Source organism: Myotis lucifugus, unplaced genomic scaffold, assembly GCF_000147115.1.
Source record: "Myotis lucifugus unplaced genomic scaffold, Myoluc2.0 scaffold_157, whole genome shotgun sequence".
NCBI lineage: Eukaryota > Metazoa > Chordata > Mammalia > Chiroptera > Vespertilionidae > Myotis > Myotis lucifugus.
In genome coordinates, this window is record NW_005871205.1 from 2,270,892 (window position 1) to 2,297,344 (window position 26,453).

The window sequence follows — 26,453 nt, forward strand, 5'->3', positions numbered from 1 at the left end:
GAGGTGGGCAGGGTGGGGAGGCCCGGAGACGGCTCCATGCTGCCCCCTTACCTCCGTGCTGTTCCCTGGCTGGCAGATACCAGTGCCGTGGTCATGGAGATCGACCATGACCGCCGGGTAGTGTACACGGAGACGCTGGCGCTGGGCCGGGCAGGACCGAGAGCTGCTGCTGGCCGCTGCTCAGCCCACGGAGGAGCAGGTGCTGAGCCGGCTCACTGCGCCTGTTGTCACCACACAGCTTGACACCAAGAACATCTCCTTCGAGAGGTGAGTGGGCATGGCCTCGATGGCCGGGAGCCAGCCTGGTGGGCTGCCTGCTCACCTGGACCACTCTGATCCCTCAGGAACAAGACGGGCATCCTGGGCTGGCGCAGCGAGAAGACTGAAGTGGTGAATGGGTACGAAGCCAAGGTGAGGCCATAGCTCCCCGGTGCCAGACCCCGCCACACTCCTGCCTACAGGGAGCTGGGCCGGGGTTTCCTGAACACCTTCTCTCAGCCTTGGGGGTGCAGGAGCCGTGCAGCACTGAGGGCAGGGCACTAGAGTAAGAGGCAACTGATGAGAATGGTCAGGGCTTATTGAGCACTTATTATATTCATGTTCAAGGCACCGTTCTGACATTTTATATATATGTGTATATACACACACACACACACACACCCATACAGGTGTACATATCACACAGACATACACACGTGTGTGCTCATTTAATCCTCATAACAATCCTTTCAGGTTAGTTCTACCATTAATCCCATTTTACAGATGTTTATTGAACCCTTTCCATGGTTCAATAATCTTCACAACAACTCTATGAAGTAGGATATCGGCCCATTTTATGAGGAGGAAAAGGAGGCTTGGGGTGGTTGAATGACCTGCACAAGGTCCATACCTGTAAGTGACAGCTGAGGTTCAGACCCTGGCCACCTAACCCCAAAGCCAGGCCTCTACCCTTAAGACTGTGTCGGTCACTCTGGGACCCCACAGCACCCACCAGGGCCACATGGTGCCACCGCTGAGTGGAGGGACTGGCAGGTGCCGCAGGGCTTGTATTTTCCTCCCGGGAGCCTCCTGGGTTCCGTAGGCTGGTCAGAGTCTCTGTGTTTTGTTCCCACAGCCCTGTGCTCCCCACACCAAGGCTTGTCCCTGTCACACTGTAACTGTCCATTCTCTTGTCTCTTCAACTTAACTGTGAGTCTCAGGAGGGCAGGGGTGTCTGCCTGTGCTGTTAACCACTGTATCCCTGATGCCCCCTCAGTGCCCAGCACATAGAGACTCCTCACACACGTTTGCTGAATGAATAAGAGAATGAATTAATGATGTCATAGATTTACTTGCTCAAGGGCCTGGAGATAGGAACAAACAGCTCCCCTGTCTCCTGCCCCAGACCCTTCCTTGCGGGAAGAGTTCAGGAAGCCCTTGGGAGCCAGGAGCAGGGAGACAGAGCTGTCTTTGAGCCCTTCTTCATCTTTCCGCAGGTATATGGGGCATCCAATGTGGAACTCATCACCCGGACACGGACAGAGCATCTCTCAGAACAGCACAAGGGCAAGGTCAAAGGTAATGAGGCAGAGGCACGTGGGGGGCTGTGAGGAACCAGCTTCCACGTGAACACCTCCATCAGCATCCCTCTGACGTCCTTGTAAAAGCCAGGATAGTCTATTCAGGCAAATGGGTTTCAACTCAAGGGCCACGTCCTCATGGCTGGTGGTGGCTGCCAAGAGTGCTGCCAAGATGCTTCCAGGGCAACAGTTGGTTGGTCTCAGTGGGAAGGGGCCGATGACCACTGTCTGCGTTGGGTTTGGGAAGGGAGAGAAGGGTCATGTCTGCTCTTTGTTGGCCGTTCTGGCCTAGTGAGATATACCCTAGGCCAGTGGTTGGCAAACTCATTAGTCAACAGAGCCAAATATCAACAGTACAATGATTGAAATTTCTTTTGAGAGCCAAATTTTTTAAACTTAAACTATATAGGTAGGTACATTGTTATTAACTTAATTAGGGTACTCCTAAGCTGGCCTTTGCTAAAAAACATCCCCAATCTGTGGGGTCGACCTCAGCGAACGTACCCCCACTTCTTCTAACGCCTCTTCTTCAAAATAGACTCACCCAGGCCGAAAACTGACTTCTGCGCATGGGCCATGAATTTTCAATCGCACTGTACATGCGCGCCCGCACGTGGTATTTTGTGGAAGAGCCACACTCAAGGGGCCAAAGAGCCGCATGTGGCTCGCGAGCCGTGGTTTGCCAACCACTGTCCTAGGCAGAAAGTCAGGGGCCCTGCACTGATGCTCTGTGCCAGTTGATACTACACCTGACTTTCTGGGCACCACTTACTGTGTCTAAAGCAGAGAGACATAACTCCTACCTCACAGGAGAACAAGTGAACATGGAAGTTCCTGAAAGAAAACACATACATGCGCATGTATGTTCCAAAACTCTTCACCAAAGCAGGTACTTTTTGTCCAGTGTCATCAACTTGAAGAGCGACCCTGGAAGTTTACCCTGAGCCCGAGGCCTACGTTCTATGCCAGCTAGACTAATAGTGGCCCTGGCCCCGCCCCCCGTGTCTCAGCCCCTTCAGGTGAAGGTGCCTGGATGGTGGTGTGGATGAGCAGCCGCCCCGCCCCCAGGAACCAGCCTCCCGCCTCGGACTTGGGTGCCGTTACTTCCGAGGGCTGCAGTGTCCTCCAAGATGCCACGTTTCTTACAGGCTGCAAGACACCGCTGCAGTCCTTCCTGGGAATTGCTGAGCAGCACGGGGGTCCCCAAAATGGGGTGAGTGTGGGCCAGGGGTGCCCCTTGGTGGGAAGGTATGGATGTGGCTCAGGAGAAGGCCTGGAAGGTGTCCTGCTTAGCATGCCTGCGAGGACCTCTTTTCCACGGTGCCCAAGACCATGCCAGCCCCACAGTGGCAGTGGGGATGGCTCTGGGCCTGTCATACACATGGCTGGCCTGGCATCAAAGGCTGAGGAGGGCTCATGGGCCCCTCCCCATGCGGTACAGACCCTGATCACCCAGACTCTGAGCCGAGCCAACCCCACTGCCATCACCGCAGAAGAGTACTTCAACCCCAACTTTGAGCTTGGCAACCGTGACATGGGCCGCCCCATGGAACTGACCACCAAGACACAGAAGTGAGGCCCCTGCTGGTGCTCGGGAGGGGTGGGCAGGGCAGGACGGCCGGGGAGGAGGGGCAGGGGCTCCAGAAGGTTCTGGGAGCATCACTCCTACAATGTCCCTCACCCCTTGGGATCCTGGGGGGCAGGTTCAAGGCCAAGCTGTGGCTTTGTGAGGAGCATCCCCTGTCCCTGTGTGAGCAGGTAGCTCCCATCATCGACCTCATGGCTGTTAGCAATGCGCTTTTCGCCAAGCTCCGGGATTTCATTACCCTGCGCCTGCCTCCTGGCTTCCCTGTCAAGATTGGTGAGCCCCCATTCCCACTTCCCCGTGGCTGCTGTTGTGGGGCTGGGGGGGGTGTAGATGAGGGAGAGTGGGGGTCTACGGTGTGAGGGGGTGGGTGGTGGCACCTGATGGTTTCCTCACCCTCAGAAATCCCGATCTTCCACATCCTCAACGCCCGCATCACCTTCGGGAACCTCAACGGCTGCGACGAGCCCGTGCCTTCGGTGCGAGGCAGCCCCAGCAGCGAGACCCCTTCCCCTGGCAGCGACTCCTCCAGCGTCAGTAGCTCCAGTTCCACAAGTGAGCCCTGCCCCCTCTGAGCTCGCTCGCCCAGCCCCCTCTCCAGAGCCCTCGTCCCCTCCCTGGGGAGCCACTCTGACCTCGGCCTGCCCCCGCAGCCTCCTGCCGTGGATGCGAGATCTCTCCCACCTTGTTCGAGGCCCCGCGGGGCTACAGCGTGCTGGGTGGCCAGCGGGAGGCCGCGACCCATGACGACGACGACGACCTGCTGCAGTTTGCCATCCAGCAGAGCCTGCTTGAGGCAGGCAGTGAGTATGACCAGGTTCGTCCCCTCGGACGCACGGGGCCACCTGACTGCGGTGCCGCGATAGCCAACTGGCCCCGCCCTCTCCCTCCAGGTCACTATCTGGGAGGCGCTAACCAACAGCAAGCCGGGCACTCACCCCGTGTCCTGCGAGGGTCGCCGACAGGACAGGTCAGTGGCCACCAGGATTGGGAGATGCCCACCCCCCCCACGCACAACACACCCCAAGACCCTATCACAGGGGGTGAGGACACAGCCCACTGAACAGCCCTGCTGGCCCAGAGGAACTGTGGTCCCCTCACCAGGGACCTATCGGAATCAAGATGGTTTCTACCATAGCCTTTTCTGGCTCAGGGGTGGGTGAGCAGAACTCCTAAAGTGGCCGGTGTGGGGCCAGGCCTCATGGCCTCCAGACCCTCACCAGGCCGGGTGTCGGGGCCAGGGTTCTAGAAGATGCCCACGTGCGCTGGCTGCTGCCCCCTGGGAGGACGGGCTTTGTAGGGACTGGGCTCTGCACACCGGGTGGGAGCCAGGGAGGTGAGCAGGACTGAGGGCGGCAGGACTGCTCGGTCCTGGGGCCTCCACGCTGGTTCCCGCCCCGCTCACCAGCAGTTGCGCCCGGAGCCCTGGATGTGTCATCCTTGCCCCCAGGAGCAACCCGCCCACCCCACAGCACCAGCCCGCCACCCCCACAGCGGTGCCCAGCCCTCGGCCCAGCCCTGGCCCTGGCAGCCACGTGTTCCGGAGCTATGACGAGCAGCTGCGGCTGGCCATGGAGCTGTCTGCGCAGGAGCAAGAGGAGCGGCGGCGACGGGCGCGCCAGGAGGAGGAGGAACTGGAGCGGATCCTGAGGCTCTCACTGACCGAGCAGTAGTGCCACTGCCCGGCCTCCGGCCACGCCACGGAGCCCCACCGGAGCGAGACTCCCTGGCCCAGGCACAGGCGCTGTGGCTGGAGACCAGAGCCCCGCCTTGGGGGCGTAGGGATGCACCAGGCACCAGACCAGGAGGGGGTCAGCATGGCCAGGCCAGGAGGCAGCTGGCTCGGCCTGGTCCCCCTGCTTTGCTGTAATGACCCTCAGCCCTCTCCCCTGTCCACGGGCAGAGCCAGGTGGTCCTGAGCGGGAGACCAGTCCTCAGAGGAGCAGTGTCCCCCAGCCCTGCTCCTGGCTGGCCCTACTTCCTGCTCACTAACCCCACCCCCGGACACTGCCTGTGAAGCCTTTGCATTTCCGCTCTTCACCCCTGGGGGCAGCTGAGCTCCCCAAGTGCTGTGTTGCTGCTTTGTTCCAGACGCAAACCAGCACGTCTAGGGCCCAGCCCCTCCCCCACTCCAGCATTTCAGCGTCAAGTGCACTTAGCGGGGTGCCCAGCTCCCCCAGCCCCCACACCCCTCCCAGGTCTCAGGGTGGTCCCAGCTTCAATTTGGGCAGCCAGAGGTTGGAGACCCCTTCCCCAAGACATTTTTTTTTGTGATCAGGGAGGGTGCCCAAGGTGGCCCCCCACACCTGGGCTCGCCTGGCTCCCACATGCTGTTCTGGCAAATGGGGGGCATACTGGGCTGGGGGCAAGCTCTAGACCCTACACTAGACTGGATGCAGAGGGGCTGCCCCCGCCCAGGCACCACCACCCACCCCGTCCCGCCAGCTGCTGCTAGCCCTCCGTGGTTGTGCGCCCACTTGCCCCCTCCCAGGGGCTGATTCTAAAACCCTTCATCCGATGGTGCTAACCCCCGGCTCTCCCCGCCCACCCCACCCACCAAGAGAAGCACAGACCCTGCCAGGGGCAGGGGCCCATGGCACACCCTGACCCAGGTTCTCTCTGACGGGCCTTCCTGGCTCAGCCGGGAGGTTCAGAAGGGACACAAAAGGGGTGGAAGGAAAGAACAAAGAGAAACGGTTCCTCTTACCCCCTCCCTGATGCCAGGGGCACCAGACTGATTCTGAGGCACAAATTAAAGAGGCTTCAAACCTGAGGCTTTCCCTGTCTGCCTTTACTGGGGAGGAACGCCCGCCCGCCTGCGGCCTGGGGTTCCTTCTGAACTTCCGTGTAGGGAGGGCTGAGGGAAGAGGGTGCCTGGTGGATCCTGAGCTCATTTGTCAGGGTCTCGGGGAGCCTGGGGGTAGCATTTGTAGAGGCTGGGAGGCTCGTTACACACACACACACACACACACACACACACACACGCCCACGCAGGAGGCACAGACTGAACACTTAGTAAAAGATTTCATTCCGCATGACTTGTTTTCCTCCTAGAGCCGGGGCCACGCAGAGGGCTGGGGGCAGTGTGTGTGAGGGGGGCGCAGAGGGCTGGGGGTGAACCTGCTTCCTCGGGCGAGTGCTGCTCGCCCTCCCCCTCGAGGAAGCCGCCCTGCCCCGTGGGCAGGAAGGGAGAGCGCCCTCTGCTGGGCGCAGCCAGCGGGTCCAGCTCCACAGACAACGTGTGGTTCGCGTCTGTAGAACTGGGGCGGCCTCGGCCGCTTTACCTCTCGTGGGTGGAGTCGTGTGACCTGATCAGAGGGCGTGGCCTGTAACTTCCCAGCCAGTCCAGGGACACCCGTCGGTTCGCCACCCCTTGGAGGTCAAGCCCAAGCTCCCCGTCTCCCCAAGCATCTCGCTAACAACTAGGCACTTCCTCCGCCCTGAGCGCGGGACAGAGCGGACGCCGTCTGGCCGCGCAGCACCGTGGCGGAGGCCCCGTCCCCCGGCCTCCCGAGGCCAGCTCCTGCCGGGTCCCGGGTGAAGCGCGCGGCGTGGGTGCCCGAGGGGTGCGGTGCCCGACGGACGCTCGTCTCCCTGAGGCTCCATTGTCCAGGCTTCCCGCGGGGGAAGGCGTTCCATTCCCAGTCCCGTACCCAGCCCAGAGGCGGGGTCCCGGCTTGCAGACCCGAAGCCTGGGCAGGCCGAGCCCTTGCGCCCGCCCGGCCGGCCTCACCCTCCAGGTTCGGAGCCGTCGGGAGCGCTGCGCTAGGCTAGTCCGTGCCGTCCACCAGCTCGCACAGCATGTTCTCCAGCGCCGTGATGCGCTGCTCCTGGGCCTGCACCTGCTCGCGCAGGGCCTTGATCTGCTCCAGCAGCGTCTCCAGCGTGTTCTGCTGTGGGGCGCGGAGGATAGGAGGCGGCTTGGCCGGGGAGAGGGGGGTGGGAGGTGGGGGAAACGAACGTGTAGACTGGGTCTGGGTGGGGGCGAGCGGATCTTACCGATAAGGGGGCGTCGCTGGCTGACTGGCTGCGGCGGGGGCCGGAGGGCGGGCGCGCGTCCAGGATGTTGCGCTTGGTGACTCGGAGCTCGCGGTGCTTGGGGGGGACGTACCCATCCCTCAGCGAGATGAGCACGGGCTCGGCGTCCTGGCCCGACAGCCACTCGTCCGCTTCTAGGGCGGCTCGGGTCCCGGCGTGTCTGGGTACAGGTCGTCCTGGAACAAGTCTGACTGCGGGGTGGTCGGGGGAGGGAGGGAGGGACAGGGGGACGAGGGTTAGCAGGTGCCGGGCCTGCTCTGGTCCGTCCACCTTGGAGCCCTGCCCAGCCCCTCACCTTGCGGGGCACAGTCATGATGATGGGTTCACACTTCCTTTCGTGCAGCTTGTAGAACCTGTAAGGGAGGGGGCTCAGCACCCCCGCAGGCTCCCCCCCGGGAAGGGGTTTAGAGGCCGGCACTTGCGGAGCGCCTGCCAGGCGCCGCCCTTTAAGCACATGGTTAGTCCCTCTGGGAAATGCCTGATGGGGTGTCGGTCATCATCTTACAGATGAGGACACGGTTCAGAGGCTGTCGAGCTAGTTAGAGCTGGGGCTGGCGCTGGCAACAGCTGGTTTGACACCCCCGCCCCCGCTTTCCCAAAGATCACACTATTGGGGACGCCCCCGTGTCTCCCCACGGGAAGTGAGCGCAGGCGGAGGCTGCTGACCGGGCGATCTCGCATTTGCTGACGTCCAGCCCCCGCTTGGGCATGAACCCCATGCCCCGCTGCGGCTCCTTGCTGCTGAACGTGTTCAGGTAGTGCACGAAGGGTGGCTCGTCGGTGATCTCAAAGTACCGAATGCTGCTGTCGCCCTGCAAAGCCAGCCGGTTCAGAGACGCCCCGGACAGGGCTCCCCCCTTCCCCTGCCGCCCGCCCCGGTCTCCCCGCAGGCCCGGCGCGAGCACCTTGCCACACAGGTAGACGATGCTGGAGTCGGCGTCGTAGAAGGGCAGGAGGACCCCGTTGCTCGTGTCCATCTCCTGCAGCGCCACTGGCTCCACGAAGTTGTTCTGCCCGAGCATAGGAGGCGTGAGCAGCCCTGTCCCGCCTTCTGCGCGGCTCCTGGATCCCCTGAAGCCCCGGGAGGCTTCCTGCCGCCCCCAACCCCAGGTGCTCCCGCCGCAGTTCCGGTGAACCGAGTGGCAGGCCCCGCCCCGGGACACGCCACTCCCAGGCCCCTGCTCACAGGCCCCTCAGGGCAGCATGCAGTCACCGCAAACCACCCCCAGGGACTCGGCATCACCAGTTGGGGGCGCCAGCGTGGGCTCCTGCAGGCGACGCAGCAAAACTGGGCGGAGGGGTGGCTGTGCGGGTGGCAGGCGCTGCAAAGAGGGCAGCAGCCCCCAGCCCTGTCCAGGTGGGCATGCCCTGCGGGTGGGGGACGCCTGGCCCCTCTCCCGTGATGCCAGTCCCCGGGGCACACACCCCACGCTTCCAGCTGCGTTACCGGGTCCCACAGGCCCAGCTCTCGCTGGCTCATGCGGGTGAAGCCCGTGGTGAAGATATGACCCTGGCGCGTGAAGATGGCCCGCATGGGCCTCATCCCCTCGTGGGCCGCAAACCTCTCCTGGGGGCAGGGGGAAAACAGGGAGAGGCGTCACCTAGCTGCCTGCCCTGGGGATGCTGGAGGGCCCAGCAACCTGCTGGCGGACTTACGGGGGGCGGAGACAAAAAGGGGCCTAAGTACTCCGCTTCCGGGGCCCTAACTGTCCCCGGGCCGGGGCGCGTCTGGGCCTTGGGAGACCTGAAGGCGTGCGTCTCAGCGGATGACGAGCCCTTAAGCGCTCTCCGAGGCTGATCCCTAGAGCAGGGGGGTGTCTGCCGGTTTCCCGGGGACGCGGCGAGGCTGCTCCAGAAGGCGCCCTCTTGGGCGCCGGCCGCGCTCCGGGCTGACCTAGCGAAGTCGCGAGCGCACGCCCCGGCGCAGCCTGGCCTACCGGGTCCCAGAGCGCGAGTTGTCGCTCACTCATCCTGCTGAAGCCGGTGCTGAGTAGCTTCCCGTCTGCGGTGAAGACGGCCCGCATCGGGCGGGCGCCCTCGTGAGGCCGGGCTCGCTCCGGCTCGCGGGGTTAGTGGGTTAGAGGGCCCGCCGGCCGCGCGCACTGGGCGCAGACATACATGCACGTGCCCCAAGCACCCCGCGTTAGTCTGAGGCTGGTGAGGCAGGTGCCAGCCACCGCCCTCCCAGGGCACCAAGGAGAGACCAGCTGCGCGCGAGGACTGCCCCTCACCCCCCGCCCAGCGGGTCAACTAGGGCGGAAAGGGCCAGGCCTTGAGCCAGTGTCAGGCCCTGGGCCCTGGAAGATGGCTCTGGCTGCCGGCTGAGAGGAGAGGGGTCCGGAGCTGAGGCTTCATGCAGGTTCTAATGGGAGGATGGTTTGCAGCTCCTCCCCTGCTCCTCTGAGCTCCTGAGATGGAGGGGAGGGAAGGGGAGAGGAATAGGGCAGGAAGCTGTGGCTGCAGACACTAGGAGGTGGTGGTGGGTGGAAGCACTGGCCTCTGCGGTTGGGATCCGGGAGGTGAGAGCTGGGACCAGGGGCTCAGAGGATCTCAGGTACAGGGGCCTGCCGGTTGGCTCCTGGGGTGGGGGCTGGGGCGTGGCCAGGCCAGGCACTCACCGCCACCACCTGGCCCTTGCGGGGGTCGACAATGCGCAGGGTCTTATCCTTGCAGGTGGTGGCCAGCAGGCTGCCGTTGCTGTTCCAGCACACGCTGTGGATGATGTCCGGGTGCATGTCGTCCAGGCTCAGGAGCACCTCCCCGGTGCCCACGTTCCAGATGATGATCACATTGTCACCACCTGCCCAGAGTGGCCAGTCACCATCACCTGGGCCCTGCCTTTGCCACCCTCCCCCCAAGAGCTACAGTAGGGATCCCTCGCTAGGCCCCCAGACCTGCACTGAGCAGGACATTCCGGGCAGTGGGGTGCCAGGAGAGGATGCCCACGCGCTTGGAGTGGCCTTCTAGTGTGATGATGGGCTCGGTAATGTTGCGCATAGGGGTATAGTCTGGAATCTGCCACACCTGGGGAGGAGGAAAAGGCAGAGGGTGGGTAGGATGAGGAGCTACTTTGTCCCTCAGCTCCTCCCTTACTTCCCCTCCCTGCCCCTCCAAGCCTACTGGTGTCAAATGTAGGGCAAGATGTGATGGTGCCTGCCTGGGTCAGAGGCGGCTGGGAGCCAGGAGGGGCACTGCCAGCTCTCCAGATCTTCATCACCCCAGCAGGGAGACTTCAGAGCAGTAACTCCCTACTCTTCACCCCCAAATTGGCCATGGTTATTATTAGTCCTAAGCAGTGCATCCTGGGAGGGAGTGGGCATGTAGCTAAAGATAGCCTGGGAGCTGGGTAGGACAGGGCCCTGGGACCCAGCACCTCCCTTAGCACCTTCTCTAGAACAGGTGAGGCCGCCCCAGCTGCTTCCCCTGCCCAACGACCCGGCGGCTTCCAACTGGCTCCTACCATGATGGTGGTGTCATCTGAGGCACTGGCGATGACGTTGTCATTGTGTGGGCACCAGTCGATGTCCAGCACAGGGGCAGTGTGCCCAGTGACCAGTGGGTAGTTCTTATCCACTCGTCCTGTCTGGAGGGGTGAGAGAGAGAGAGAGATGTGGGCCACTCTCCTGTGTGATTTTGGGGGGCGGGCAGGGGACCTGTTTACATCTCAATTCTCTGTCATTCACTTTCTCTTTGCAGACCCCTCTCTACACCTCCAATCTCATTCAGCCTACTTCCTGTACTTCGGTGAAGGCAGACAGAGTTGAAGTCATTTAATATCAGGGACTCAGACACAGAGAGGTCAGGTGACTTAACCAAGGACACACAAGATACTGGTAGAGCCAAGATCTGAACTCTGAGTCCAGTGCTCTTCCAACACGCCTGCTTGGAGGCTGTTCTTGAGCCTGTTCCCCCAGTTGGGATGTCTGTGGGGAGCCCCTGGTGGAAGAGGTGAAGGTGAGATAGTACATAGTGTAGCACCTGACACCCTTGGCAGATTCCCACCTTGTCACTGGTTTACTTTGGAACCACAAGCAGCAGGCACTCCTGGTGCCTGTTATGCTCCAACCTGAGCTGGGACCCATCTATTTTTGGTCTTTATGGGCTGTTCGTGGGGGCTCTGAAGCCGTTGCTGGGCTGGCATTGGCCCAGACGGTGGGGGAGAAGGGTGGCTGTGTGGCACTGGAATGACAGTAGTAACTGGGGGAGGAGGTGGCTCCAGCTGAAATTTGAGCCATGGGGATGGTGTCCTTGTATGGTGTCCGCATTGTCCTGGAGTGAGTCATTGGCTATTGTCAGGTCTTCCTGCCACCTGTGGGGCCTCCCCTAACAAGGTGTAGGGGGCAGAATCCAGGTCAAGGTCATGCTTGGGGTGGGCAGGCTGGGGGTGGAGAGGGCAGAGGGGCTTCAGACTACTCAGCAAAGGTGGTGGTCATTACCTGGGTCAGGGAGCAGGGCTCTGGGCTTCTGTGTCATGACCCCCTGACCTCTGTTCTCGTGCACCTCTCTGTAGGAACCAGAGTGGGGAGGTGGCCAGGGACCCTGGGGAGCCCGGCTCTGTCCTCAGTGTGAAGCGGTGGGGTGTGATAGCCAAATGGTTATCCTGGACTGGGGAGAAAGGCCCTCACACCCAAAACATGAGGGGGTGCGGCATCAGGAGAGAGAGGAAGAGAATCTGGCCAGGCCCTGATTCCACGGCTTCCCAACTATCTCCCTCACCCACTCCTGGCCCCAGCTGGGACCGGGGTGCTGGGCTGTGAGTGGGTACAGGCCACTGTGAAGCTGCTTTGGGAGGGGAAAGGAGCCTCCTAAGGGGCCCAACCCAAACAAACAGCCCCCCTGACGGAGGAAGGGAACTAGGTGAGAACAGAGGCTGCTGCCAGGAGTGCCCAGGGGCCACAGCCAGTGTCCTCCCGCCAGCTTCCTTCTCCTCGTCCCTCACCTTGGCCAGAGGCAGGACGATGAAGGCACCTCCGCCTCCCGCCTCCACAATAATGGCCAGGAATTTGGGGTTGACGGCGCAGAAGGAGCTGTCCCATGTGACCTTGGACACACGGATGTCCTCGTAGGCCTGGTCAGCCTTTGCCGCCTGCCCAAACACATGGCGAAACTTGCTCTGCCGCACCACGCGCCGGCTCATGGCTGGGGGCAGAGATGGAGGATCTCAGTGCCCAGAAACGCCTTCGGTCCTTAGTCCTGTGAACTGTGGGAGGCAGGAAGAGAGAGTGTGTGTGTGTGAGAGAGAGAGGGTGGGGGGTGGGGTTAGGGTAGCAAGTGAAAAGGCTTATCTGGCCAGGAGTTGGGTATAAATTAATTCGGAGTCTGGTCCTAGAAGCAGGGAGCTTTCTTCAAGGTGGTGAAAGTATGAGACAGTTCTTTGCCACCTCTCAAGTGGGGCTTAATGCAAGGGGCTGGGATTTGGATGGGCCTGACTTCTCAGAGACCCAGACTGAGGGGGCACTGGGCCCAAAAGCCTCCTGGAAGGTGAAGTGGTTTGGGGAGGAGCCTCAAGGCCAGGCTGCCCTCCCACTGCCAGCCGTGGGTGAGCATCTCCTCACAGAATTGGTTTATCTGCCAGAGGCACCTGGTCCAGAATCAGAGGCCTTGGCCCTTGGATCCTGGCTAAAGCTGGCTGTGGGGCTGGAACGGCAGCCCCCCACGGCCCTCATCTCTGGCACAGTTCAGGCAGAGGGTTTGTAATTTTTCTAAAAATGTGCCGAGGAGGAGTTCCTCCTGTCCCCTAACCCGAGTCCTTCCTGCTGCTGTTTTCATCCATCTCCTCCATGTTGTTTTCGGGGACACAGTGCAAGGTGGGTCATCCTCCTTCCACTCCGCTCTGCACTGGCTTCTCCCAAAGGCCCTCACGGTGGTTCTGCCTTTTGCCTCCCATCCTGTCCGTCCTGCTTCTCCCCTGAGTCCCGACTCCTCCTAAACTCTCCTGGGGGTGGGGTGCTCCACCCCAGGCCAGGGCCAGATTTGCAGGAGCGGGAGGCCGAGGTGCCTTTTCTCCAGCCGGGGCCTGCCCTACGCTCTTCCCCAGGGGCACAAGGAGCTCTTCCAAAGCCCAGCCACCGACTCCTGTCCCCTAACCACCCGGCATCCCTGTGCCCTTCAGGCTGCTTCTGCAGCCCGGGGCCTAAGGCCTGGACTTCCCGAACCCTCCTTGGGCCTCCTGCCCCAGCACCGCGTTCTTGTGAGACTAGGTGTCTGCACCCTTTGGGCGCCGGCGCTGCCCGTCCAAATATAGACACCAAGTCTGCCCCACCCGGGCGATTTTGGCGGCAGGGGGGAGGGGGGCGCAATCCTGTGCCCCCTCCAGAGATCCTGCCTGCTCGGCTGTCTGCGGTGGTGGCGGGGGGCGGGGGGGCAGGGAACGGGGATACCTGGTCCTGGGCGGGCCGAAGGGCACTCAGGCAGCGACTCCTCTGCGGAGGGAGCTGGGGGCGCGCTGGCTCCGAGGTAGGCGGCCGGGCCGGAAGGAACTGCCGCTCCGGGTGTCCGCGGCGTCTGGGCCCGGGTGTGGGGCTGCGCGCTCCAGCCGCTGCGTGCGGCTCTCCGGGGCCGGGCGCCACTGCAGTCCCAGCTGCTGCTGCCATCAACCTGCGAAGGCGGAGCCCAGCCGGAGGGCGGGACCAGAGGTGCCCCGCCCCATCCCCGCGGCGGGAAAGTTGAACTCTGTGGCCTCAGAAAAGCGTCAAAAGTAATCGTTTTGGCTCAGTGGATAGAGCCTCGGCCTGTGGACTAAAGGGTCCCAGGCTCAATTCCGGACAAGGGCACAAGCCGGGGTTGCAGGCTCGATCCCCCCCAGTGGGGGGCGTGCAGGAGGCAGCCAATCAATGATTCTCTATCCTTCTCCTTTCCTCTCTAAAATCAATAAACATATTTTTTAAAAAAAAGTAATCGTAGGGGTGTGTGCGGAGTGTGGGGTGTGCGCACTCCTTACCCGCCCTCGGCTCCTACCGGGTGTGATGGGCGCTGAGAGGGGCAATGGACGAGGAGGGGGCGCGCTCCTCTCAGAGCCAGCGGCCTGGCAAGATCAGGTGCCTTCGCGCCTCATTCTTGCTGCAATCACACTCCCAGTTTAGCCCGGGGTGGGGGTGGGGGTGGGGGGAAACAGGGAACAAGGCCGGGGGGCTGCACCTCCAGACCCTCTTTCGGAGAGGTCCCGGAAGATGCTCTGGGGGAGAAAAGCGGATGCACCCTGACACCCTGGAACGCCAGTTCAAAGGGAAGCGGCTGTAACAGGTCTTTAGCCAAGTTATTTTTTTAAGTTACTTATGTATGGATTTATTTTTAATCCTCACCCAAGGATACTTTTTCCACTGATTTTTTAGAGCGAATAGAAGGGAGGGGGAGAGACACACAGAGAGAAGAAACATCCAGGTGAGAGAGACACATTGACCAGTCGACCAGGCGGGGATGGAGCCTGCAACTGGGGCACATGCCCTTGACCGGCAGTCCGCTCTATCCACTGTGGCCCATTTTCAGATGCCCAGCCTGACTCCTAAAGTCTTCTGGGCTGGTGCCCGCCTCTGTTCCAGGGAAGACCCCGCCTCTTCCCAACCCTCTCAGGACCCAGAGATCTGGGTATGGACCAAAGTTAAAAAGGAGATAAAAAGAAATCTGGTCAAAATACAGTCAGTGAATAACAATTGGTCCCTGTAGCTGCAGTCTACCTAGCGCCCGCCCCTGCCTGGAACTGTTTCTTTTAAAAAAAAATATTTTTATTGATTTCAGAGAGAGAGGGAGAGATAGAAATATCAATGATGAGAGAGAATCATTGATTGGCTGCCTCCTGCACGCCCCACACTGGGGATCGAGCCTGCAACCCAGGCATGTGCCCTTGATGGGAATCGAACCTGGAACCCTTCAGTCTGCAGGCTGATGCTCTGTCCACTGAGCCAACCAGCGAGGGCTGGATCTGTTTCTTTGGAGCATAAAGCCCCGGGGCAGCAGCATGGGGCCAGTTATTCCCGCTCTCCGGGCACAGCTGGGAATCAATGTAAGTTTTCCAGAGGGCAGAGGGGAGAGAAGATGGTGGGGACCTGGGGGGCCCTCTCAGGCGAGTTCAAGTCCTCATGACTTGGACATGACTTGGAGGGGAACAGAATCAAACTGTTCCAAGTGCTCCAGAAAGAATTCATGTTACAGGGGGATCATAAGGGGAGATGAGGAGTCTCCCGTTTACCTAAAGATTCCAGGCACAGAACTAGGAAGAAAAGACCTTAATGACTCAGTTGCTCCCTAGTAACAACAGTTCACATGTGCTAGACACTGTCCTAAGGGTTTTACACATATTACTTCCATCCTAACAGTCTTCTGAGATGGGTGCTATTAATATCCCTACTTTACAGATGGGAAAACTGAGGCACGGAAGTGGCTTACCCATCACTCAACTGGTAGTTGCTGATGCCGAGACCCTTACCCAAGTGGCCTGGTGTCTAGGTGCACGTTTCTCAGACCACGCGTTCCTGCCTCTCCGTGAAGGCCAGTGCCACTTTCCCTCACACATGCTGATGCTGACAGTTACTGCTTCGTGGGCAGAGAGGAAAGGACATCAGGACTAATTAGAAAACTGGAGTTCCAGCCCTGGCTGTCACCCTAGTTTTGCAGCTTTCTGGGCTGTCAAATGACGAGGGCTAGGTCAGGTCCTTTCTAACTCTGCACCACCTGTTGGCAGAGAAGGAGTTTGACATGTTGCCTCCTACTCTAAAAGGGCATCTTTTGTCCCCCTGGCCTTTCCTCCTCTTTAAAGAGCCGGGCGCTCCATTCTAGAGGGAAGGTCTGGGACTGGGAAGCAGGAATCCTTCAATTCAACCTGCCTTCAGCTCCACCATCTGGGAAAGCGAGGGGTGGGGGTGGGGTGGGGCGGGGGCGCTCGAGGTGCTCGCCAGTTACAGGAGCCAGGATTCACAGGTATTGCTTGGACCTGGCATGACTCAGACCTGCCCTCTAGCCTTCTTTTGGCTGCCAAGCCCTGGCGCAGTTGTGGGTGGGCGGAGCCACGGCACAAAGTGCCAAGCAGGTGAAGAAGCCACTGGGGCTGGTGCTTTCCCTTCTTGTTATTCAAACTGTCAGCTGGGCTCTGAACTCTCTCTGTGGAAAACAAGCATGGATTTCATCTTTCAGAAAGCCGTTTTCTGGGAGAGGTGTCCTGGTAACTTGAGACATGATTTGGTCCATCTCCCTGGGCTAGAAAGCCCACACGGAGCTTATCTGGACTGGTTGGGGCTCTGGGCACCAGTGGCATGCTCCTCTCACTTGATATGGACAAACCAGAATGAAGCAAGCTGACAATGTTAGTTCAAGGCAGTGTTTTTGCTGGAAATTTCATTAAATGTTGTTAGCAATTTGGAATCGGAGCTTTCCCCACAGAGTAGTGCTGCCTTGTATGCGGTGAGCAGTCCTGATGTCTGTGGAGGGCTGGGAGAAGCGGGAACCTGTCCCTCCACCCCAGCCTGTGTTAGAGAACTGCCCTTTCGCCCTCTACCATCGACATCGAATGCTTCTCTTCTAATGGTGGGAGAGGGTTAGTTTTTACTTTGGAGAGTCACGCCCCATTTGTAGAGACCTTTGAGCAAGCAGAGGTATTGTGCTGAAGGCTTGGGTGGGTGTCCAGAGAGGTCACCCACCCAAGAGTTCCAGTCCCCGCTGGGGCCGGTCAGGGCAGCTGTCCCCGAGCAGTCACTGCACCGCAGATGGCCAAGGAATTTCGGTCCCTTTGCTTATTCATTCTCCTAACATTCAGGTGGTGGCTTTGGCAAAAGCCTCTTTGACCAGGCAAGTTCCCAGCTTCGTCACTTGATTGGAGCCACAGTATCTGAAATGATCTTTAGTGATCCTATTTCCCATGCACTCTTTATTCTGTGGGAGGTAGAAAGTTATATTTTCCCCCAGAGGTCGGCTTAAGGGTGTGCTTGATGGAGATCAATCAATGAGCATTGCTTCATGTTTATCATCAGTGTTCTCTTCCAATCCCTATGCCTTCTTCCACCCACCCTATTTGTTGTGCTTGATTAAGTACACGCATTTCATCTTCAAAATAAAAATTTATTCAGTCTGTAACAAGAACATTGAATCTGCACATTTGCGCACAAGTTCACATTTAAAAACAGCGGAGCACATCAGTAATAAAAAAATCTATGATACAAGTGGAACATCCCAATCACTATGAAGATTAAGGAAGGAGATGAGACCACTCTTTATATTCTGCTTCAAATGCCTCAAAAAGGTCCCAGAGATTCCAGGGAGCACCTGCTTCATTTAATAAAATGTGAGCATAAAAGTTTGGGGTGGCCTGGGGCAAAGGTAACAAGTCTATTGGACTAGTTTTCCACATTTATAACAAGCCCTACAAAATAATGTAGAGAGAAAGAAAAAAGAAAAAGAAAGAAAGAAAAGAAAGGCACCTTAAGTTATACCAAGCAAACCAAGTCCAATAAAACATAAAAACCAACTCCCTGTGGCCTTATTGACTGGGAAACATTTCAGGGCATTCCCCAGTTTACCGGCTGGATCACCAGCTCGAGTGAAGCCCTGGGCATTAGCTCTGCATGTGTATACAGGATGCTGCCGCCAGTGTCGTGGTGAGGACACAGATAGTCATATACCCCTTGGGGCCTGTTCAAGCCCATGGGGGGTGATTCCAGTTTAGAAATCCTGCCCTAGAACTCGGGGCACTGAGAAAATGAGGCTGGTTCCCTTTCCATAGCAGGAGCCAGCCTGAGTCACCCTCCACTCCAGGCTGGAGGAGTACAGAAGCACCTTGCGAGAGCTCTCCATGGCAACCAGGGACCCCAAGCCCGGGAGAAGGGTTAGGAGTGTGCAGCTGCCTGCGTTGGCAGCAGGCTTTTTCCTAATATGGGGACCGGATGAGTTGAGACACCAAATACAGTTGTCTATACATGCCTTGTTCTTTTAGGTTGAAGGGGAAAACAAAGTCCAAGAGCCTCTTAAGTTGGATTGGTGAGGAAAGAGCTAAAATTTCATCTCATCTACCATCAAAAAGCAAAACAAAATTAAACAAAAATGACACTAGCCATTCACCAGTACAACCATCACTGTAAGACACACCATCACTTAGGAAATGACGACTATTTCCGTTCAGGGTGTTGGGTGGGAGTGCAGGACACAGATGGAAGTCAGCTCCAGGTTTTCCCCGCTCACCCACACCATTACAGCCGTGCTCTGTGCGAGGGCTCACAGGATAGCCAGGTGTGGGTCCCTGGAGGAGGAGACTGAGCTGCCATCAAGATGATGCACGTTTTAATACTCACACAATGTAAACAAAGTATCCACAAATAGTTGTAAAAAAAAAAAAAGCCAAAGAATGGCTTTATTTAAAAATGCCCTTAAAAGTGAACCATTTTGCATAATGCTTTCTTAAAAAAACAACAACACTCCCACAAAAACATCTTTACCAAACATGCCTAGATCACTTCAGAACTGAATCCTCAGAAGGAACAGGTGAAGGTTTCTGTGAGCTGCCACGTCTCAGAAGCTTCAGGTCTATCCAACAGCATCTGTCTGCGGCCTTTATCAGGAGGGGACCTCAGAACCTAGGCTGTCCTCCTCACGCTGTCCTTGGAGCTCTTGGTAATTCCCAAGATGAGAGAGAGGAGATACGGTAGGGATAAAGGTACAGAACCAGGATAATGCTAGATAAAGAGTTGGAAGAGGCGAGATGCTAGGAATGATCCCAAACATTCAGAATCTGAAAGGCAACCAAAATGAGGAGAGACGAACATTACTATACTACAGTACTACATCGTCTACTATATATACACTACTCCTAAGTCTCTCCTTCCTACTGACCAGGTAGCCATCCAGATTACAGCTCAAAATCTGTGTGCTCCTGGGGCTTTTGCCCCATGCACCAAAATGTTACTTTTTCCACACACACACACACACACACACACACACACACACACACTCACACTCACACACACACACACACACACACACACAGAGAGAGGCACTGAGTAAGAGGTCAAGGCCTTTCCTACTCATCTCTGCCAACCTACCAGACCTGCTGTCCCAGGGCTGGGTTTTCCATGAACAGGAAATAGAAATAGGCCACCCGAGTTTATCAAAAGTTTGAAGAGAAGAGAGTCTGAAAAGTCCTTGATAGCTCATCATGTTCTTTCCCTGGACATCGCTCAGTCATGTAAATAACATAGGAACACTCAGCTGTGTCAGAGTCTGACAGGACTGGCAAAACCCCTTGGCATTGGCTGGATTGCAGACCCTGTGTAGAAGACGTTTATTTAGGCAGGTAAACTGCATGATAAAAAATATTTTTAAAGAATGGAAGGCGAGCAGGAATGTTTCCTTTAATCCAGTGATCTTCAACTAGTGTGTGGCAAGAATTTTTAAAACCTGTAATACCTGATTATTTAGTCAGGGGCACTGACCTCTTTTCCCTTGGATTGTCAAAAAAACAACAACAGCCAACACAGCAATAGCTGTGGGGTGTGAATGTCCTGTCTTGAACCATAAATATACAGGTCATGTAAAAGAGTTAGCTGCATCTTCTTGGTCACGTCGCATAATAAGATTGTGATAATTCTTGGTACCAGAAATCCTTATATACAAGTATAGGCACCTGATTTTTAAAAGTCACTTAGGAGCAAAAAGGGTAGGTAATTACTATTTTTAAAAATCAATCAAAATTATATCTATTTTTTGTCAGACTGGCAAAAAAATATATTTTTTTGGTGTGCTGCAGAATTTTAGTAATTATGTGTGCCATGAGATGAAAAAGGTTCAAAATTGCTGCTCTATTCTTTAAAAAAAAAGTTTCTGTTTTTCTGCACAGCATTAGAGGGTTCCCTCCCATGTTTGTTGTTATTTAATGCAGTGAGACTGAGCATCAAACACAGGAGGGGAGAAGAGAGAACAGTACAGTTGTCTATCCTGCTTGTACTTCTTAACACAAGGAACGTCACCATCTCCAGGGAGTAACATGAATCGACTCCACTCCCTGAACCTCCAGGCAAATCCTCCTCTTCCCAGCCCTGCCAAAATGTCCCGTCCTTTCCCCATCAGAGTGGTGGTGGAGTTGCCTCAATAGGACAGGGCAGTTTAGATGGATGAGCCTCCTCACACTGGTATATACCACCCAACAAAGCACTTTACAACACATTCCATATCCAGGAACCACAAAGCTGTGTGAATGATACATTTGACATTTAAGGAAACTATTTAGGGAAAGCACGGGTATATATAATTACTACACCATAAAGCAGGTTTCTACACGTATAGCAGATTTCTGTCCAATATGCCTCCTGGCAGTGATGTCAGATGCAACTACGGCTTCCACATGGCAACTGAATTCACAGCTTCTCGAGCACTTGCAAGTGGCCTCAGTCCACTTTTTCTCTCTCCTCTGAGTCACCCTACTACCTGCCCCACCGAACACTGGCCTCTGACACCACTTTGACAGTCTGTGCATCTGCCTTTTCCTCTCAGGGCTGTGATGAACCAAAAACCTAAAACTCCAGCCTGTCCTTGGTCAATCTCTCAACAATGTGGACATCAACCAAAGCAAACAGGAATCAAATTTGCAAACCTCTTCAGTTTTGATGAGGGTCCTCCATTCCAGTCTCAATATGCTTTCTGGAAGAGGCTGGTTTATGGCAGGTGCTGCTGTCCTAAGATCTCCACAGCGGCAGCAAAGCAGCGGCATCCTAAACGGACTCTGTAAGGCGCCTGCCCTTGGCGGAGGCCACCCTGCAGCCTCTCAGCCTAGTCCATGAGGAGCTTCCCCCTGGGGAAGCGGGAAGCCGTTAACACTCCCATACACTCCCCGGCTGTGGGTCAGTGAAGGCGAACAACTTTCTGGGATTTCAGTTGAGGACGCAGCTGTCAGTCAAACTGTGATCTAAAGGGAACCTTTAGGGGTTTCTCTGAGGAGGAAGTTACTAATGCATAATTTGGCAGGAGCTGGCAATTGGGAGCCTCCATTTAAACAATAAAACAACTGTCAATATACTCTACAGATTCCTACAACACCCATCAGTTTTATTTCTGTTGTCTTTTTCCAGTATAACTCCTTAAAAAAAATAAATCAAAAAGACCCTCTGACATCAATAACAAAACACTGTAAGAATATGACATTATGTACATAAATACTGTGTAAAAACTAAAGAAATGACAAATCTTCCAGGAAAAGGGGGAAAAAAACTTATGTCAAGTGTTAACAGTGATAATATCAAAAAGAAAACGTTGCATTCAATGGAGGTTATACAAAAGTAATGTAACAATTCAAATGTCATCTATGAAATAAAACAAAACAAAACAGGCAGCATTGAGAGAAACAGCATGAGGGAGGAAAATAAATTGGAAAAAATATGGCCATTAAACTCAGAGGCCCACAGAATTATTCAAGTAATGGAAGGGTTAAAACCCTATATATGTATTCATTTTACAAGAACACATTGACTTTCAATTGCTATTTTTCAAACTTGTCCCTATTGTGTCTCAGTTTCCCATTTCACCTCCTTCTTATGCTTTTCTCAACAGAGGACCTCTTGGATTTCATTTGGGGTTGACTTTTAATTTAATAAAAAAACTGATTTACTAACAGGTTTATAAAGCCAGCCATTATGATGCCTTTCTGTAACGATCCACTCTGGAACAGCAGGAGAATGGATTCTGGAAGACCCCCTTTGAAAACAGCAGAACCTGCCCACTTCAGAAACTCCAAAGGGCTGGGGCTGGGACCAGGCTGAGAGCGCGCTGATGTCCCCGCCGGCCCGCTGCCCTTCAGCCCACCTGAAGCATCAGGCCTGGAGAACAAGCCATCGTCACACTGGCCCAGGGGCAGCATTTTCAATTTCCGGCTTCACCCCCACCCTCCCCATCTGCTTCCATCCTCAATCAAGCATGCATGCCTTTTCTCAGAGGGCAAAGTGAGGAGCAGGTGGCAGTTGATTGAAAAACAGCAATTTGCCTTTGATAAAGGTGTTCTTTGAAAATGAGTATATTTTGAGGTTTGAAATTTCTAAAAATAAAAAATGATAAAATGGTCTGGCCGTCCAAATCAATCTCTCACACACACAGAGGGAGAAAACCCCAAACTCTGCATGTGCCAGGAACAGTAAAATGACCAAAATGTTATAAAATTAACCGATAAAGTGCATGTTCCTTACATATTACACCTGCCCCTTTTATAAACATTTCTTTTAGAAAGTCACATGTGTAGGCTCAGAATCACATGGTATTATAGAAAGGGTTGGTTGTCCTTTTTTTATCACTTGCTTTTTTCAGTCTCCTAAGGGGGTGAGTTCTGTGGTGCTGCTGCCGGGGAGCCAAAGCCAGCCCTGGAGCTGGGCCTGCCCACTGCAGCCCCTGGGTCTGCAGCAAAGGAAGGCCTCCTTCAGAACTAGTCAATTCCGGTCCTGCCTTGGGGAGCAAACACTGCTGACTGCAACCAAACTCTTTGGCATACTGTACAAGGGGCCTCTCCACCGGCTTGCTCTGCGCGATACACTCTGTTGTTTTAAGTTGCTCTATAAAATACTTGGTGGGCTCTGGGTTCTGGGGGGCATCTGAGTTTCCGGGGGGCTCCTGGGCCTCCATGGCATGCATGCCTGAGTCTGTTCTGATGAAGGGCTGAAGAAGTTCGAGATGAGGGGACTCAGAGGAGACAGGCTCCCTCTCCAGTAAACAGTCTTTACACAGGTCCAAGTAACCTAACTTGGCGAGGGAAGCTGAACGCCTCATTTGGGATGGTTTGGTGAGCCCTATCTGGCAAATCGCTTGGGACTCGATTTCTTTAGCGTGCGCCTTCACCACACGGGGGCTGTGGCTGAGATCCTTTATATTGTCACTACTAGAACTATGAGGGAGTCTACAGGCTACAGGTGATGGGTCCAGTTTTTCTTGTAACTTCCCAATGTTGTCACTACATTTGCTAATTAAGCTCAGGTCTTCACTAGTTAACTGGGAGCCCTTATATGGCACTTCATTGCCGCTGGACAGGGGGCCCTCCTGACTCTCTTCCCAGCGCCCCGGCTCTGCACAGGGCTCACTGTCTGTGGTGCTGCTTTGCTCTGTGAAGCCTTCCAGGTGAACCATGGTCTGGGGATGCAGATAATCCAAGTTGGCAGATGGTACGTGGGTGGTGTGACTGACAAATGGCGCTGCGATGTCCAAGGCTGTTGCCGGGCTGTTGCCCCAGCCTTCAGGGCTGCTCAGGGTGGAGGTCGGGTCGGTGGGCCTGTTGTGCTCAGGAGAGAAAGGAGGAGGCAGAGGTAGCACTTTGGGGGACAGAGAAACCTGGTCGGGGCCCAGCGTCCTGTTCAGATTTTCATCTAGTGCACAGAGCACAGTGATGGACTTCTCCACTTTCATTTTCCTCAGTCCTTGCTCCCCACTCTTTTCACTGGTGGCTATTTCACCCCCTGGCCCAGGGTGTTTGGGGGATGTGACCGCGTGGGTATACTCAATGATTTCTATCTTCTTGGGAAAAGGGACTGCCTGTGTTTCAGATTCCTGGCATGAAACCACAGTCCTCTGCTCTTTCAGGACTCCTTGCTGTTTGGTTCTAGTCTCTGACTCCGAGCACTCCTGAGGAGCCTGCAAGGGGCAGAAATCCAGCAGCTTGGGTGCTGGAACAATGACATCTTGCTCACAATGCAGTAGGGAGCCAGCCTCACATCCACTGGATTTCCCTTTGCTCTTGTTCATCTCTGGTTCCCTGGGGACAAACGGATGTCCTAGGGTGGCTTCATCACTCTTCCCTTTCGGTGCCAGGTCTGCCACAGAGGAATCATTCTTGGAATTCTTGCGAGCGGACAATGAAGTACAAGCAGGAGTAGCACCGTGGTGCTCTTGCTCCTGCCGCAAGCGTTCCTCAAATTCCAAGGTGGCTCGTCTTACAGACCCAGGGTACCACTTGGCACCTGGGTGTATCCCTGGGCCCCCGAGCTCTTGTTCCCCCTCAGCTGGTTCCTCTTCTTCCAAGTCAGTGGTGGATGAGGGTACAGTTAGGCAGCCTTCTGGGTCCCACTTCCCCGAGTCTTTGGCTAGTTCAGGCTGGGCTGAGCAGGAACCCTCAATCGGCTCCAGATTTCCAGGTTTGTTCTCCGGGGCCTGGGCCCTCTCAAGGGGCATCTCATGGATGGAGTTCTTCTTTGGTGTATGGCAGGGGTTGGATAAAATGTCTCCCTTTAGTTGAATCTGTCCAACTCCTTGACTGATAGATTCAATCTCAGTTACAATTTCTTTGACTGAAATTGCGTTCTCTGAGTGAGATTGCATGAAAATGTCTGGGCTGACCAGTTCTGAAATTGCCTAAGAAGAAAACATAGTGAGATGGTTATGGCGAATTGTAGTCTAATGGAAAATGCCAGATTTTCTGATTACTAATCCTCGGATCCAGGAGAACCTTCTGGCTATGAGGACACAAATTGTGGAGTGCCTGGGACTGTCCTCTGCCGAGAACTGTACTCTGACCATCTGTTTCGTTGTACAAGAGAAAAACAGATTCATCAAAGGCAGAGATACAAAATTAGTTACAGGTTGTATCACTGTCTACTGAACTTTCTGTTCTGTTTACTCAAACAGGATGCCAATCTAATATCTTGCTCCAAAAATGAACAGCAAATAGCGTTGGAGGCTTCTAATTTTCCTAAGGCCATGAGCCTTCAGAACTTAGATCAGACTGGGGAAATGAAATCTTTCCTCTCTGGCCTATATCAACTTCCAGTCAGAGCCTAACCTAGTTCGAGGGGAAGAGTTCCATTCAAGGGCTCAGTGCCCACCTTAAATATGCCCAGTGTTAGACAAGGCAAGGTTGAGGCTATCATTTGATGTCTGATTTGGAGACTCACTGTTCTCTTCTCTCTTCTGTGTTGCCAGTTTCTATCCACGTCCTCCCACTTCTAGCAGCAGCATCCCAGCACATGAGGGCACTATGTATCTGATCATACAATTCCTAAGTTTCACATGGCTCCTCCTGGGAAATGTTTACTTGGCTTATGCAGCCACGTGCCTGAGAGAACTTAGAAACCGTGACTCGCTGACATTTTATTGTTCTACCAGTTATGAATTCCCAGTTGTATTTAGAACAAGGCCAAAGAAAACTGGCCAATGCAAAATCAAGTCCTTTTGTAAAAAAAAAAAAAAAAAGAACTTCAAAATCTGGAAATGGCCCCTGGACACTTCTTAAAGTGACATCATTATTACCATCCATCTACTTTAACATTTTTATAAGCCTTCAAAGTACAATATTTCCCTAGTAATTGTTCTGGTCTTTCCCCTTCAGAAGAGTCAGAGCTAGTACAAACTAACAAGGTCAGTTATGCCTTTGGGAGAAATCTGCTGGGACATCAGGCGGAGGCAAACTTGCCAAGCCTGGGAGAGAAGCCATAGCGGGCCGCTGTGTACATGGGCTGTGGAGGGAGTGCTCATATGACCAGGGACTGTGCAAAAAAGCTATTTCTGTCAGAGCTGCTACACCCATTGGTCCAAAGGAGAGCTCAAGCATTCAGATTTCCTAGTGGACTCAAAACAGAGGGACAGCCTTTGGGAAGAGGAGAGGACAACTACCCTCGCATGGTTAAAAAGAGAGAGAACAGATGAATAATGGACAAGGTGTAACTATAAGTAGGTAAACATCAGAAGATGTCAGCTCCACGGAGTTCATTCAGTGAGGTTTGGTATGTTAGAGTAAATTCGTCACCATTTATTTTCCAACTACTATGATATTGATTAAAATGCATCCCAATTTCAGAAGTGTCAAAATGAGAATAAGTGTGAGCCTTACAAATAGTGATATACAGTAATTCTTTCCCTAGTCTGCAATGGTTCCCAAGAGCTCATATGCCACTGAGAAGAATCTTGGAATTCTGTCTGCTCTCAAATCACTTCCACAAACCATCCCTCAACTCCTGAATACCACAGGGTCTGAGTCGAGGAACAATTCAGGAACATTATTAACAGCAAGAACTCAGCATGGGATTTAGGTGCTACTCCAACAACTATTTACACATGTCTAGTCTTAGACTTTTCTGAGACAGAAAGACTTTTCCAAACAAACCCATCTTTTCAGAGACACAAGTCTCACTCAGGCAGCATGAGTCCCTGGCACTTCATTACGGGTGAGATTTGATCTGAACGGCAGAGGTCCAGGGAGGGGACCGCTCTTTGTTCAGCCAAGAATTTTTTTGTTTTGTTAATCCCTTCTTTCCTCATCCCCTCAGAAATGGTTTCCAATGACACCAAAAACCTGAAAAGATAAATTCTTCAAAAGGCAACTGATTAAAAAA

General features: G+C 55.0%; 3 protein-coding genes across 33 annotated transcripts in view; 1 reads left to right on the forward strand and 2 right to left on the reverse strand.

Annotated features, from left to right (window-relative positions):
* The window catches only part of ANKRD13B (ankyrin repeat domain 13B), an 11,376-nt gene extending 5,459 nt beyond the window's left edge, over nucleotides 1-5,917 (forward strand). Inside the window, 11 exon segments of the mRNA XM_023759492.1 lie at nucleotides 4-144; nucleotides 146-267; nucleotides 345-411; nucleotides 1,476-1,557; nucleotides 2,708-2,772; nucleotides 3,001-3,131; nucleotides 3,263-3,420; nucleotides 3,547-3,699; nucleotides 3,798-3,961; nucleotides 4,038-4,114; nucleotides 4,595-5,917. Of these exon segments, the coding sequence (XP_023615260.1) occupies nucleotides 4-144; nucleotides 146-267; nucleotides 345-411; nucleotides 1,476-1,557; nucleotides 2,708-2,772; nucleotides 3,001-3,131; nucleotides 3,263-3,420; nucleotides 3,547-3,699; nucleotides 3,798-3,961; nucleotides 4,038-4,114; nucleotides 4,595-4,817 (1,383 nt within the window). The 3' untranslated portion in view covers nucleotides 4,818-5,917.
* Nucleotides 5,918-6,149: 232 nt separating this feature from the next.
* On the reverse strand, nucleotides 6,150-13,832 carry CORO6 (coronin 6). Its single transcript, XM_014461609.2, is given in 12 exon segments — nucleotides 6,150-7,037; nucleotides 7,144-7,322; nucleotides 7,325-7,373; nucleotides 7,478-7,535; nucleotides 7,849-7,994; nucleotides 8,088-8,192; nucleotides 8,630-8,749; nucleotides 9,801-9,982; nucleotides 10,077-10,206; nucleotides 10,643-10,765; nucleotides 12,122-12,382; nucleotides 13,563-13,832. Coding segments are annotated over 11 exon segments (1,413 nt in total). The 5' UTR covers nucleotides 12,320-12,382; nucleotides 13,563-13,832; the 3' UTR covers nucleotides 6,150-6,914.
* Nucleotides 13,833-17,208: 3,376 nt separating this feature from the next.
* SSH2 (slingshot protein phosphatase 2) overlaps nucleotides 17,209-26,453 on the reverse strand; it is a 215,751-nt gene continuing 206,506 nt past the window's right edge. For 29 of the 31 annotated variants that reach the window (XM_023759542.1, XM_014461614.2, XM_023759536.1 and 26 more), the window contains one exon: nucleotides 19,108-24,477. In XM_023759542.1, the coding sequence (XP_023615310.1) occupies nucleotides 22,393-24,477 (2,085 nt within the window). In that variant the 3' untranslated portion in view covers nucleotides 19,108-22,392. Of the gene's footprint in view, nucleotides 18,893-19,107; nucleotides 24,478-26,453 lie in introns of those variants that run through there. The other 2 variants (XR_002830897.1, XM_023759549.1) reach the window with 2 other exon arrangements.